Here is a 14853-nt window from a genome sequence, read left to right as displayed (position 1 = left end):
TCCTTAATCCTGCAATGGTCTAAATTCTAGTGTCAAGCCTTCCCAGGAGAGTAGAGGTCATTACAGCAGCAAACGGGGGACAAACTGCATGTTATTACGCTTGATTTCAATGGGTTTGTTATTAAGGTTGGTCTGCTATTGATTTCGGCTGACACCGTAAAAAAGTGTGTGTGTGTGTGTGTGTGTGTGTGTGTGTGCGGGTTGGGAGTGTGGGAATTGCATTGTGTTTTTCTGATAGACTCACTGCAAAGAAACACAGGAAAAGGAAGAAAAGCAATACAGTGGAGAGCTGTGGTCACTGCTTTGGCACGACTTGCTGGAAAATAAATTAAGAACATTCATTAAAAATGTTCTTCTGTACTAGAAATACTTAAATATCTTTGACTAAGGCTGCATGACCCCTGCTGAAATAATAAGGAATTAGCATAGGGTAATAGGTTTTTAATGATGAATGATAAATACATACATATGTTTATTTATTTTTTAAAAGTTAGATAAGCATTAATTGTGCCTGATTTAATCATCTTCTATTGTACTTTATTGTTCTTAAATATTAATATATATCGAAGTAACAAACAAAAAATCAATTACTAGTTTACATATAAAGATTAGTGTCAGACAGTGGTTGATTTTGTGTTGATTTAGGTTGATTTTGTGTGTGATAGAGACTATAAGGCGCATCATAATATAAGGCACACTATCAATGAACATCTATACAGATTTCTCTCCAGAAAACTATTCCTTTGGGTGAGTAAAGCACTTCTGTTTATTTATAGCAAACTTAAATTTCGAATATTTTCAACAGTGCTTAAGTTATCAGCAGTGCTTTGCACTAGTAAACGCCACCCGACAGTGCTGCACTGAGGAACCCTAAATGTTCTGGTAACCCTGTGCGCTATCAGCTAGCGGTTTTATCCCACGTTGCTTGTTTTAATATGGTAAACACCAGAGGTGGTAAGTAATGCATTACATTTGCTCAAGTTACTGTAATTGAGCAGATTTTATGAGTGTTTTGTCATTTTTAAAGTAGTTTTTAAAAAGTACATTTTGACACAAGTAATCTACTTTGCTACATTGAAAAACTCTCCGTTACTGAGCCGATGCACAGATGCTCGCGCGTGGAATAACAAGGTAATAACGTCCTCATGGAATACAAAATGTGCCCTGCTGGACAGAGCTGTTAGCTTTCAAAACTTTCACATCAAACCTGAGAAAGCATGTGGTGGTGAGTATTTTTATCATTAAACCATCATTTAATCATCTGCTTGAATGTTAAATAAAACATGTAAATAGCAGTTAAAGCAGAGCAATGGCAAGTTAAAAAAAATAATAATGACCTGTAAAACTGTAAAAATACAATTTATAGTCACTTATATGACCTTAATTTTTTTAACAGTAAAGAAAAAAAATGGATCATAGGAACCTATGCCACTTGTTCTTGAAAATGTTTTTTGGGGTGGTCTGAACAAATACTGCCTGAAAGGTCCAAATTATTATGTAGAATATTAGTTCATTAAAAACAATTTAACTTATGATTAGTTTTTACTTTTTTACATCAAATAATTAAAAGTAACTATGTAACTTTTACTCAAAGTACATTTTAAATTGAGTATTTTTTTTAGTTTTACTCGGGTAGATTTTTAGATGGGTACTTTTACTTTTACTTGAGTAGAATTTTAGCAAAGTAAAGGTACTTTTACTTAATTACAAAATCTGTACTTTTTCCACCTCTGGTAAACACACAGACTACAGTTTGATATACTCACCTCTGAACAGCAAAAGAGCTAGCACTGCAGGTAGCGGTTAATGCTAATGCTGCTCAGTGCTGGAGAACTAAACTAAAACTCCAGTATAACCCTGTACTTCAGCACTTTAGAGTGGCTTTACTGCTTCTTAAAAAATCATACATAAGGGAATTCATACATAAGATGCACTTTTGATTTTTGGGAAAATTAAAGGATTTTAGATGCGATTTATAGCGCAAAAAATATACAGTAGAAGGCTTGACCATATAAGATTGGCTTTATGGGGTCAGCTTTACTTCTTAAGAGTGCGTCACTCCCATCAAGTCCCAGATCATGCAAGTTATTTTTCCTTTATGATCCGTAATGCCTGAGGCCTGCAGGTACATGTGAAGGCAAGCTAAACTCTCTAACTGTAGCATGCATGTTCTGAGCGAGAACTGTATGTATTATATGTGTCTGTGGTGGATAATAGTGTTCTTTTCTGTATGGATTAGTGTGTATGCATACAATTGAATGTGTGTGTGTGTGTTTGAAGCAGCTGCTCCAGGCAGAGTTGGATGATTGACAGACTACTATCGCTGAAGAGCGTAAATAGACCTTGCACCCAAGGGGTACAGATTAACAAATCTCTTCCATACACGCAAACTCACAAGAGTACTCAGAGTTTCAGTACTTGTAACAGACAGCTTAAGTGAGTTCAGTATTCGGTTAAAAGGATAAAGGTCTTGGATTGGAGATGCTATAGGTTCCCAATAACAGAGGAATGAGCAGATGTCCAAACTGTGCAGAATTGTTGACTGAAGGTGAATCCATCTAGTTTAGTTTCTATTCTGCAGATTCTACAGAATGTGCCAAGTTTACACCAAACAGCCTCTTCATTAACACCACCCCACTGTTTCTACAATCAGTGTGCAGCTTATCAGCTCCACTGGGCATATAGGAGCACTTTGTAGTTCTATAGTATGATTACAATAACTGTAGTTCTGTATCTGTTTTTCTGTATACTTTATCATTATGCTACTTTCTCCCTGTTCTTCAGTAATCAGGATCTCACAGAATATAATAAAACCACCACAGAGCACCTATTATAATTTCAGGTGGTGGGTCAGTATTCTCAGCTCTGCAGTGATTAGCACTGATCAGCATGGTGGTGGTGTATGCAGTGTTTAAGTATGAGTGTGTGTTGTGCTGCTGGTATGAGTGGATCAGATACAGCAGCAGTGCTGCTGGAGTTTTTAAACACTGTGTTTAATCATTCACTGTCCTCCACTCTATTACTCCTATCTACTGTAGCTCCTCCACCTTGTAGATAAAAGTAACGTCAGAGACAGAAACTCTGAATTTGTTTCTGCACAGTTTACATTGTTGCTCATTCTCTGTCAGTCTTTCACAGAGGTGAAAAGTAATGAATAACATTTACTCACATTACTGTAATTGAGTAGATTTTATTAGTAATTTGTCATTTTTAAAATAGGTAATTTTACTTTTACTCAAGGTCATTTTCATTTTCCTAGCAATGTTTATTACGGTAAAGAAAAAATGGATCATAGAAACCTATGCCACTTGTTCTTGAAAATGTTTTATGGGGTGGGTTGAACAAATACTGTGTGAAAGGTCCAAATTATTATGTAGAATAAAAATTAATTAAAAATATTTAATTTATGTAAATATAAAATCATTAAAAGTTACTAGATAGATAGATAGATAGATATAGTATGTATAGTACACAAAGTTACGAAAAGATAAGATATAAAGATACATATAAATATAATCAAATAAAAAATAGAATGTACAATGTAAAAGTACAGTCTTTAGTGTGTGTGTAATGTAGAATGGAGGTAGTGCAGTTGAACAATAGACAGTGAACACCAGTTGATGTGCATAAAGTGAGGATAACTGATGTCAGCCATACAGAAAATTCAGCAGTGCAAAAGATACGTAAACAGTAGATGGATGAACTAGTGAATGAACTACTAGTGCAAAATAGGGTAGAACTGTAAAAATAAAAATAGTGTTATAGGCTTCAGCAAGACTGAGAGTGTCCATAGATGTGGGTGTGTCCATGGTGTGGCCAGAATTGCCAGAATGAAAAAGTGTCACAGAGTCTTCAGTTTGCTGTGCTGAGAGGAGTTAAACAGTCTTATGGCCTGAGGGACAAAAGACTTTCGGAGTCTGTCGGTGGAGCAGGACTGGGACAGCAGTCTGCCGCTGAATGAGCTCCTCTGCCTAGTGATGGTGCTGTGAAGAGGGTGGTCGACATTGTCCATGATGTTCAGCAGCTTGCTCAGTGCTCTCCTCTCTGCAGCCTATCATCCAGGTGCACACCAAGGTATCTGTAGAATACCTTGTAACTTTTTTATGTAACTTTTTATGTAACCTTTTATGTAAATTTTACTCAAATTACATTTTAAATTAAGCACTTTTTACTTTTACTCGAGTAGATTTTTAGAAGGGTACTTTACTTGAGTAGAATTTTAGCAAAGGTACTTGTACTTAATTTCAATTTTTCAGTACTTTTTCCACCTCTGGTCTTTCATCAGTGTTCACAGGATGCTGCCCACAGGACAGTTGGGGAAGAGTTGTCACTGAAATCTAGAAGAAATCTCTTCCTGGACAGTAGAAACACTTACTCCAACAAAAGATGGATAAAAGCTGATGTTTGTAAGTTTTGGAATTTGGTGGGTTTAGGGCCCTCTCTGGTGAGAATAGGTAAATGCACCGAGCATGTGGAAGTGCTGTGATGCGGTTTCCTTTCAAAGTGGATTAATCCGATTCCAGGTTATGTTCAGTCAGAGAGAGAGACAGAGAGTGTGCTCAGTCAGAAACTTCACTCCTTCGTTTCTTTGTTTTCACTCTGGATAAATGAGTTACTGAGCTCTAAGTTTCCCCTTCTGAAGTCTCCATTGCTCCACCAGCTGCTCGCATTCAGTAAAACTGATCCAGATCTTCTTTTAGAGGCTGTACATGTGACGTAAATACGTAAAGATGCGTGACGTGGCCAGAAGAACTCCTAATAAAAGCGACCCAACACCCAGTTTTTAGCATGAATATACAGTATTAGGCTTAGCAGGGATGGTGGTTCCAGCACACTGGTCCCAATTAAACACAATATTTTGTTCGTTCTCCACTCAGAAATGCTTCTGCTTTCAGTTGAGAAACAAAATAATACAGACTGCCGCCTTAATTTCCTTGATTTCAGAAAGAACAATTAACAATGAAATGTGTAGGCATTCCAATACTTTTGGGATACTTCAGATCTACACCATACGGGGTATGTTATATCTAATGGATAGACTATACTGTTTCTTGATGGCCCCAGTGCTAATATCTAACACTTTGGGCAATAAGAGAATAGATTCTTAATTACCTTTATCAGGTGAGCTAATGAGCCAAACCCTGCCCCAGAGCACAGGCGATCATTAAAAAGCCATTAGCACAGAGCTGCTAATCCACAGGCAGGGAAAAGCGCTGATTAATCATTTCAGTGTTTATGTTGAGTCAAATCTGAATGTGTGAGCTCCGCTTATTTTCTTATGGGAGTGAAATGCTTTCAGGTGCTGCTGTTGGTCTTAACGTGGTGATGTGGTGGCGACCTCTTGTGGTGAAACCTTGTCATCACACTTATATTCCCTCTCTAGTGTCAAAGTTTAAGTAACGTGTAACTGCAGCCTGGAGAACCAATGGGGGTGAGGATACTGTTAATCATTTCGTGCATTAACCAATAATACAACAGAGATCAATCAATTTTCAATATTTTTTTTTGCATTGGCCAATCAAAAGTGTGAGCTGTCTGTCATTTTGTGCATAAGCCAATTGTTTAAAGACAATTAGAAAAATGCGTTAAGTATTTCGCATGTACTTTTGCATGCAAACACAAGAGTTAAGGGCAGACATGCAACCATAGCATTTAAAGTGCACTTTAAAAAGACTTAGTTACTGTTGTGAAATATGAGTGTTAAGTAACCTAACAACATTTATATTAGCTGATGCAAAAAAGTATGGATAGGTAGTTCTACTCTGCAATTGGTTAATGCAAAATGTGATTGACGGCTAACAGCAAGAATTTAATTGGTTGATGCAAAACATAAAACACTGGCGGTTCTAGAGGCAGGGCCACAGTGGCATTGGCCCCAGCTGAAATCTGATTGGCCCCCTGAAGTACCCTTGTCCTTTCACTCAACGTGTCCTATGATCAGATTATAGTTGGATACATGATTAAAGCTTATATAGGAAAGATTTTGAACAGACAGTATTAAAATAAAATGAATGAAATTCTGGATTCTCTCACATGCTGTGTGTGTTTGAGAGTATTTAGTATTTTATGCAGTAAAAATGCATTTAAAATTGGTGAGGAGATTTTTATGGAGTTTATTTTGTGCCAAAAGTTTTACACAAAAATATAAAATCTGGAATCAAAATCGCAGATTATATAAATATAGAAGCAAACAAATAATGCAGAACAAGATATTACAGAAGCAAAATGTTTTTTTTTTGTGAAAAAAAATTCACAAAAAATAAACTGGTAAAATACAGGTGAAAATAATTTTCAAATAACTGCAAAAAAACTATAAAGTACCCAAGTATATTTAAAAATGTATATTTTACATATTTTTTCTGTTTTGTATTTGCAACACCCATTTTTCATTTTGATTCTTAACTTTTGACTGCAGATTTTATTTTTTTTTTCATGTAAAACTTTTGGCACAAAATGTAATCCATTTTTTATGTTTTACTCTGTGAGCTTAAAATAAAACTTGGCCCCTCTATGAATATTGTGGCCCCTTACGCATAAAACACACAAACTCAGAAATGTTTTGTATTAAAAATTTATTTAAAAGTGAAAAAAATGGTATTAAATATATTATACATTCATTTTAACCTGCAAAACTGAAATTACACATAAAAAACTAACTATTTGTCAAAACTCATCACCACATATTTTCTATATGATAGAACTGTACCTGGATTTCAATCAGGAGGTGATTCTGCTGTCGTTACTGAACGTGGTAAACATAGAAAACAGAGCATCTGCTTGTGGAAGGTGTGAGTCATGTAACTAAAGAGTGTATGTTGTGTGTATGTGTGTGTGTCTGTGGGTGGGTGATTGATGACCATAAGCAGATGGATCACACAAATAAAGTGTGATTATTAACAATACATATATAAATTAAAAATTCAATCTAAAAAACTGTAGAAAAAGGCAATAAACAACTGCCTGAATGTGAGGCCTGGAGCTTAAAATGCCCCCTAGTGGTATCAGTGGTATCAGTCTGCAATAGTGCATGTGTGTGTGTGTGTGTGTGTGTGCTGGGTCAGGCCGAATCTGCGATGGACTCTGCGGTGGACTCTGCTGAGGTCTGTCCTGTAAGACAAACAGTAAAGAAGAGGCTTTTGGAGATCATGGAAAAAAACACCTTAAATAACTGATATTTTGATATACTCTACATGTCCAAATATTTGTGGACACTCCTTCTAATCAATGCATTCAGCTACTTTAATTTCACTTTAATTTCACTCCAGTATAATAAGTTTATATTTATAACCAACATGGTTCTTTTACATCTGCAGCCTCTCTTACTGCCTCAATAGATTCTTTGGAGATCACTACTACCACCAGCATGTTTTTAATTCACCAATCCTCCAAAATAATTTTCTCCTTCCTTCTCAGTCTTCCTTCTCACCCTGAGTACTAGTCACTCTCACCTGTCTCATTAAGCTCTCTTGCCTTGTTTCTTTGCAAAGTATTGCCAACTCCTGTTGCTGAGTACTGATCGGTTCTTTCTGTATTATATTCTTTATTATTTCCTAATCCTGTTTGCTTTTTATACATCTACATGCATCTGTTTGGTTTGCACAGCTTAACATGCTATATATGCAGTGATGGGAATACGGCGTTGAAATAAATGGTGGTTACGGGGCGAGTAAAACAAAAGTGACGCAATAGTTACTTTTACTGGTAACTAGTTACTTTTATAGTGGAGTAACTCTGGATTATAGTTACTAGTACTTGGAGAAGTAACGTGCCCAGCACTGTATATATGTGAACAAGTTAAGTGTTCTATGACAGCTCTATTTATAGAGATAGAGTGTAGCACAAAGGTCGTAAGGAGAAATGCACTGTTTTAGTACAGTATGTACTCTTTAGCATCAAATCTCTTCTGAAGAAGTCATCCAGTAATATACTGATTAATACAGAACATAGAAACTTCATAATACAGATTGCATATGATACAGTTTAAACGATAAGATATTCATACAAGTAGTGTATACAACAACTAGAACAAGATATTCCTTAAAACAGCAGGACAGAACACAGCAACTGAGCAACTGACAAGCAGAACAGATTATGTCCAGCACATAATCATCAAAGGGACGCTGTAATCAGGATTCATATTGAGGGTAGAAGAAACACAAGGCCCTGTTGTGCCCTATCCACAGCCGTCTTCTCTCTCTTTCAGCTGGCTTTAGCTGTTTTCAGTGGTATGAGGGCACAGGGCCTGAGACGGGTGGGTACTTTATAATGGTTTAATTCTATTAGGCACTATTACTTAAGGCCGGGAGAGGAATGGAGTGGAGGAGAGAGTGGCAGAGGAGTGTGAAAGAGCACATTGTCTTCTGCGGTTTCTCTGAAATGCTTAACCCTTTCTCTCACACTCTCTCTCTTTCTCTCTCAAACACTCTCTCTCTCTCTTATTTTTCTCTCTTCGTCTCTCTCTCACTCTCTTTTCTTTTGTACAGAAGCTGTGTTTCTATGTTTGGGTCTCAAATATCAAGCTGTCTCTCTCTCTCTCTCTCTCTCTCTCTCTCATTCATTCATTTATACTTAAAATATCCAGCACTACTGTCTGAATATAACATTCAATCCTGCATTTGTTGGAGTAACTGTCTCTACCATCGATTGAAGGATTGCTGTGATGATTTTTTATTTTTTGCATTAAGTAACAAAAGCGTTAATAATTCCTACTCACCTACGCACCTAACTTAAATTACTTTCAGACTTTGTATAGTTTTTGTATTTATTTATATATTTATTTATATATTTTTAAACCTCAGTTTAGAATGTTCTATCTATCTATCTATCTATCTATCTATCTATCTATCTATCTATCTATCTATCTATCTATCTATCTATCTATCTATCTATCTATCTATCTATCTATCTATCTATCTATCTATCTATCTATCTATCTATCTATCTATCTATCTATCTACTCCAAGTATTGGATGGAGCTTCATCATTCCAGAAAACACAGTTCCACTGCTCCACAGCAACCCCTCTAGCCCAGGGATGGGTAATTAATTCCCTCAAAGGGTACATGATGATCTGGGGCAATTGTGAAGGGCCGGATCAACAGGTGGATATTAATTTAGACTAATAATAATATTATTTCTATATTAAAATAAGTAAAGGAGTGAAGCAGCTGTATTTATGTGCACTCAAACATACAAACTAACATAAATAATACAAAAAAACAGCAATTATATTTATATTTACTTATATTGCATGCAAAATATTTACTTAATATTTTACAGAAATGTTTGATTTCTAATTACCATTGACCTCACGTAAGCCAAGTTTGCTCTAGCTCATGCCTGGCATTAGACATGCTGTTGATAGGTAGGTGCATATATGCGTTTAACTGCTCCAAAGAGTCTTATTCTATTGGCAGTACAGCTCAACAAGACTGTAATATGACTGAACTGAATTCATATGATTTTGTCTGAACGGGACCAAATTCTTACATATTAAATAAAAATGAACTGATCTGTACTGAGCTGAAACTGAATTGATCTTAATTTGACTGTAGTGGATTGAACTACATACACACACAGACATAACTGAACTGAATTTGGATTTTTTTGACTGATTTAATCTGTGCAAACATTTTACAGATTGAATAAAACTGAACTGATCTGTACAAAACTGAACCTATTTCATAAGAATTGAATAGAGATCAACTGGATTGTCGTGGACAGAGTAACTGAATTAATATGGATTAACTAAACTAAATTCCTATTATTTAACATGAATGGAACTGGGCTCAACTTACATAAATCCGCCTGAGCTGATCTGATATGAGCTGAACTGAAATGTTATGGACTGAATGGAATTCTTGTGGATGGAATTCAGCCAAACTATATTCATATTATTCAAACTGAATAGAAATAATCTACTTTTTAACAATTTAACTGACCCGGAAATTCCTAGATGATTGAGAATATAGAGCCTGATCTGTACAAAAATAACTAAATTCATAAAAACTGAATTCGGATGAGCTGGATTTTGTAGACTGAACTGAATTCATATGGATACAATGGACTGAACTGAACTACAGTACATTCATATCCATTAACCTGTACTGATCTTTACTCATCCATCCATCCATCCATCCATTGATATTTGTTATGTATGAAAGTAAGAGTGCCATTGCGATAGCAGCTATGGGTATCCAAATAAAACAACATAACAATAATGAAACAATATGAAACTGATCTGACCAAATCTGTATACTACTACACTAAATTTAACTGAATGGAAATAAGTCTTAATCAGTCTCAGTAAATAATCTTAGCAGGATTCAGCATTGCACTAAGTTGCTTTCAGGAAACCCAGTCCTGAACTGTACTGTACTGAATTTATACAGTATATGAACTGAACCGAACAGAACTGAATCCTGACTGTCCTTGGGCCACTCACTTTACTTTACTGTGCAAGTGAAAAGTTCAGCTCAGTCATGCAGCTCACAGCCCATCACACAGTCTGCTGTTACCTTTCATCAGCATCTCTGCAGCTTTCTTGTCTGCTTTGATATACAGAGCAGTCAGGAGGAAGAAGAGTCCCCCGAGGACGCCGATGAAGGGGCAGAGGAGAACGCTGTACTCCAGACTGCGGAACCTCCAGTCAGGGGAATCGGGCTTAACCGTACTCAGAGCATCAGAAATCTACACAGGACACACACACACACACACAACTGACAAGGTCAGGATACACTTTACAGCTTACTTTTCCTTTTATTTAAAAAGGTAGATTTTGATATGAAGTATTACATAATTGAAGCTCCATTAAATTGATTGGTTAAATCTTGCAATCAATAAATACTTGCATTAAACAAACAATTAATCTGAATAGCTGGATTTACACCAAAAGGGCATTTGCTCTAGTAAAAAAAAGTAGATTAAAGTATACTGTATAATGGAACTATTTAAAATATACTTAAGTAACATTTAAACATTTAAACTACTTCATGTATGTAGCCACATATTTTAAATATGCTTACAGTAAAATTATAGTACATTTATTACAACTGTATCACTATTATATTAGATATTATACTATATTAGGAATGTACTAAGAGTTGATGTTAAATATATTTACTTTTTTTTTTTGAGTACAAATATGCTTTTTGTTCCTGTCTTTTGTAAGTAGCACACTTCTAGTATACTTCATTGGGTATAAAAATATATTTTAATATACTGTACTACAATTTTTAGCATGTTACAAATTTATAAATGACTACTATTTATAAATGAATAGTAGTAATTTAATTTAATTTCCAAAAAGTAACGTAATAAATTGCACTTTAAGTGAACTACTGTAAGAGTTGTTTTAAGACACTTTGCTAAAAATGTACAAAAGTATGTTTGGAAATAAGTATTTTAGAAGTAAATTGAATTACATTAAACTAAAAGTGCACTTCATAGAAATCTATTTATTTAAATACACTATGTTGTACTTTTTATGAATTATAATCAAAGTTTACTTTCAAACATTTGATGAAAGCCAAATAATAATGTACTATTAATATATTTTAAGTAAATACATCAATCTCAAAATATCTTATTTCTCAATATATTTTAAGCAAAATTAAGTACATGTTTTTTCACCAGGGTGTAATTTATTGTAATGTAAACCATAATTCATTATCTAATTAAAGTAACCAGAGTGAGAAATGTACCATGCAATTTCATTGTTAAATGCTAATTACACTTTTATTGCACAGAAAAACAAACATTAAAAACTGTAGACATCTAAGTCTTATGTTTGAGACTAAACACAACAGCCAATTTGGGAAAATTAGCAGGCAATGCTAATTATGCTAAAAACTAAAACACAAGCCAGCCATGTTAAAGACAGCTTGGACTGAAAGTAAATCTTTTCAACACATGCAGAATATGTGCCAAAATTAAATGCAAAATTACACTACATTTTACTGCACTTGATCCCTTTATTAAAAACAATATACATAATTTACTTTTTTAAAACCAAACACTGAATGTGTGTCAAAATTGCACATAAACACCTTAAAATGCAATCAGCTCAACTGCATTGTATTCCACTGTGTGGTGCAATCATGTTCAGGATTGCATTTTGTCTAGGAGCAGCGCAAAAATCATGCCAAAATTAAATATAATCACTGTCCAATCAGAACCCACTACTAAAATTGGGGCGAGCGCTAAACCAGGCAGAAGTGAGCACTCATAGCTGTACTTTAAACCATAGAAAATATGTTTCGTGACAGGGTATAAGAGGAAATAAATATTGTAACGTTATAAATTAAGGCTGACACAGTTACAGACGACTGCACACTTTTCAGAGTTGAGTAGATTTTAACATGTTCTTGGTTCTCACGCTTGTGGCGTTTCCACATTAGCCTTTTTTCCAGAGCCAGGTGTAGCTACTCCAGGGCTTCGATAGGTTTTGTCCAGCATGAACACTGCTTTTAAGCCCAGGAGCGATCAGTCCAGAGTAACGGTCTCCAGGCGGTAGTCTGGGGCTCGCTGGTACGGACTGTTCCGAGTGTGAGAAACTCTGACTGGTTTCAGTTATAAGAGTTATAAAGGTAAGTTTTAGTTAAGTTTCTCCAGCACCAAGGCTGGAGCAGTATTAGCATTAGCTAATAACTGCAGCGCTATCTCTTTCACCGTTCAGAGGTGAGTATATCAGACTGTAGTCTGTGTGTTTACCGTGTTAAAACAAGCTACGTAGGAAGAACCGCTAGCTGAGAGAACCCTGGCTTACTGGAACACTCAGTGTTTCTTAATGTAGCACTATTGGGCGGCATTTACTAGTGCTACGTACTGCTAACCACGGCAACGCTGCTCCTAACCACGGCTAGTGCTGCTGTCAACCATGGCTAGCGCTGCTGCTAATCGTGGCTAGCGCTGCTGCTAACCACAGCTAGGGCTACTGATAACAGCATTGTAGTGTTTGTTTTACAATTTGGCACTAATTTCTCTCCATAGTTACAGTTAGTCAGGTGCAGTTAGCCATCCCTAGTTTGTCTCCTATGGGTGTGTTCGAGGCTGATCATGCTGAGGGTGGCTAATCTGGTATCGCCTACTTTTTTTCACGCTTCATTTTAATCTCTTTCTCTCTGTCATAATTCATTTTAATAAAGTTGAGAAAATCTCAAGGCAAAATCAAGGCTACAAATTAAGTTCTTATATAGGAAATGACTGGTTGCTTGTTGCTCTGTTGCTCTGCTCCAGTGAGAAAGCAGAGTAAGACTTAAATGGGTCATAAAACTTCCTGTCTTGAAAAATATGCTACGGTAGGCTAAGCTATGGTTCTGAACCATCAGCTGTAAATTTGTAAATAATGATGAATTGAAACTTAGCTTAAAAGCTTTTATGATAATTACATTGTAATAATATTGTAATCCATGTGTAATTATGTAAGTGTTTCCCATAATGCGATATAAAGTTGTGCTGTACTTTATATGCTGCAGTGCTGTGCATTGTTCAACAAATAGTATTTTAGTTTTTTTTGCTTACAGCGCCAAGAAGATACGGACTTCCTGCATCACCCAGAAGATGACACACCATGATCTGTAAGGCCTCAGCTGTTGCTCTTCTGGTTGGAATCACAACACACTAAACATGCAAAGAAAAACATGCAGGGGAATATTTTATTTTAATATTTTGTAACTTGGTATTTCCAGGGCATAAGGCATCATGATGTTCAAAACACTTACCAGCAGGATGTCAGCTAGAATGGCCCAGTTTAGAGAAAGCAGAGTCTCTCCAATACCAATGCATGCCTAAGTGAGAAATGTTTTCAAATGGAAATTAGTACTTCTTTATACAATATACTCTCACTGTCAATAAAAAAGAGTAACAAAAATAGTTGCACCCAGAAGGAAGTTGTCAATGCTATTGGGAAGGAATATAAAGGTTAACAGAAACAATAAATGGCTAAACATATTGGGCATGTTGTTTTATTATCTCATACCATGACACCAGGCCTTCTGGACATGTGATGCTACATGACAACAAACTATTGATCTCCACACACAGATTCATTGGCCATCTCCACCAAGACAAAAGTGGAACTCATCACTACAGATGACTTTTTGTGAAATTCTGGCATGACTACAGACCATTCCAAATTCATTCCTTACAGTTGATTCCTTCGGGGTCCAACATTTTTTTTGATGATGAGTGTATCTCCAATGTCAAACAACATCTGTCATTCACAGATAATTTGACAGAAAATACAGTTTTTTTGTTCAATTTTATGAGAGATCATGGATTTGTGTGTCTCAGTGAGCTTACATATGTGGCAGGAATGCTGGTGGATGCCAGAACAATAGCGATGAACAAGCATGGAGAGGAGCTGAGCATGCCCACAGCGCAGATGAGTGGATCAGCATTGGCCACTGTGTCTCTCAGCCTTCTGGATATGTAGGTGCCAATGAAAACCCCAACGACGCCTGTTACCACTGTAATAGCCCCAAAAATATAACTGCGACAGGAGAGAGGGAGAAAACAAAACAACAGGGAACAGTAAGTGGGAGGCAGAAAGCTTTATTAAACAGCAAGAATGTGTTGTTTGTTTGATTTTTTACTTTTGGGCTTCCCCCTTATAGGTAAGGAGTGCAATCACTTTTATCTATTGTAGTAAATACAAATAACACTATAAGCGCCCCCTAATGGAAAGTTGTACCCAAGTGCTTGTTGACAAGTGATACAAAATGAAGTCATAGTACATTTACCAAAAAACATTTAAGCCCCTGGGAACTTAGATTTCGAGTTTATTTCAAATTGGGTTACATTTACATTTAAGTTATTCATTGTTTACTTCAGAATATCCATAGCTAGTTTGTAC

At 35.9% G+C, this 14853-nt stretch overlaps 1 protein-coding gene across 1 annotated transcript in view; it reads right to left on the bottom strand.

The window, feature by feature from the left end:
- Positions 1-6555: 6555 nt before the first annotated feature.
- Positions 6556-14853, bottom strand: part of spns3 (spinster homolog 3 (Drosophila)) — a 30116-nt gene continuing 21818 nt past the window's right edge. The window contains exons 9-13 of the mRNA XM_049469142.1: positions 14301-14490; positions 13721-13786; positions 13521-13619; positions 10517-10688; positions 6556-7107 (exon numbers count right to left, since the gene is read on the bottom strand). Coding sequence (XP_049325099.1) covers positions 7058-7107; positions 10517-10688; positions 13521-13619; positions 13721-13786; positions 14301-14490 — 577 coding nt within the window. The 3' untranslated portion in view covers positions 6556-7057. The remainder of the gene's footprint in view (positions 7108-10516; positions 10689-13520; positions 13620-13720; positions 13787-14300; positions 14491-14853) is intronic.

This window comes from Astyanax mexicanus, chromosome 1, assembly GCF_023375975.1.
Source record: "Astyanax mexicanus isolate ESR-SI-001 chromosome 1, AstMex3_surface, whole genome shotgun sequence".
Lineage (NCBI taxonomy): Eukaryota > Metazoa > Chordata > Actinopteri > Characiformes > Acestrorhamphidae > Astyanax > Astyanax mexicanus.
This window is presented reverse-complemented; position numbering and strand designations above follow the sequence as displayed.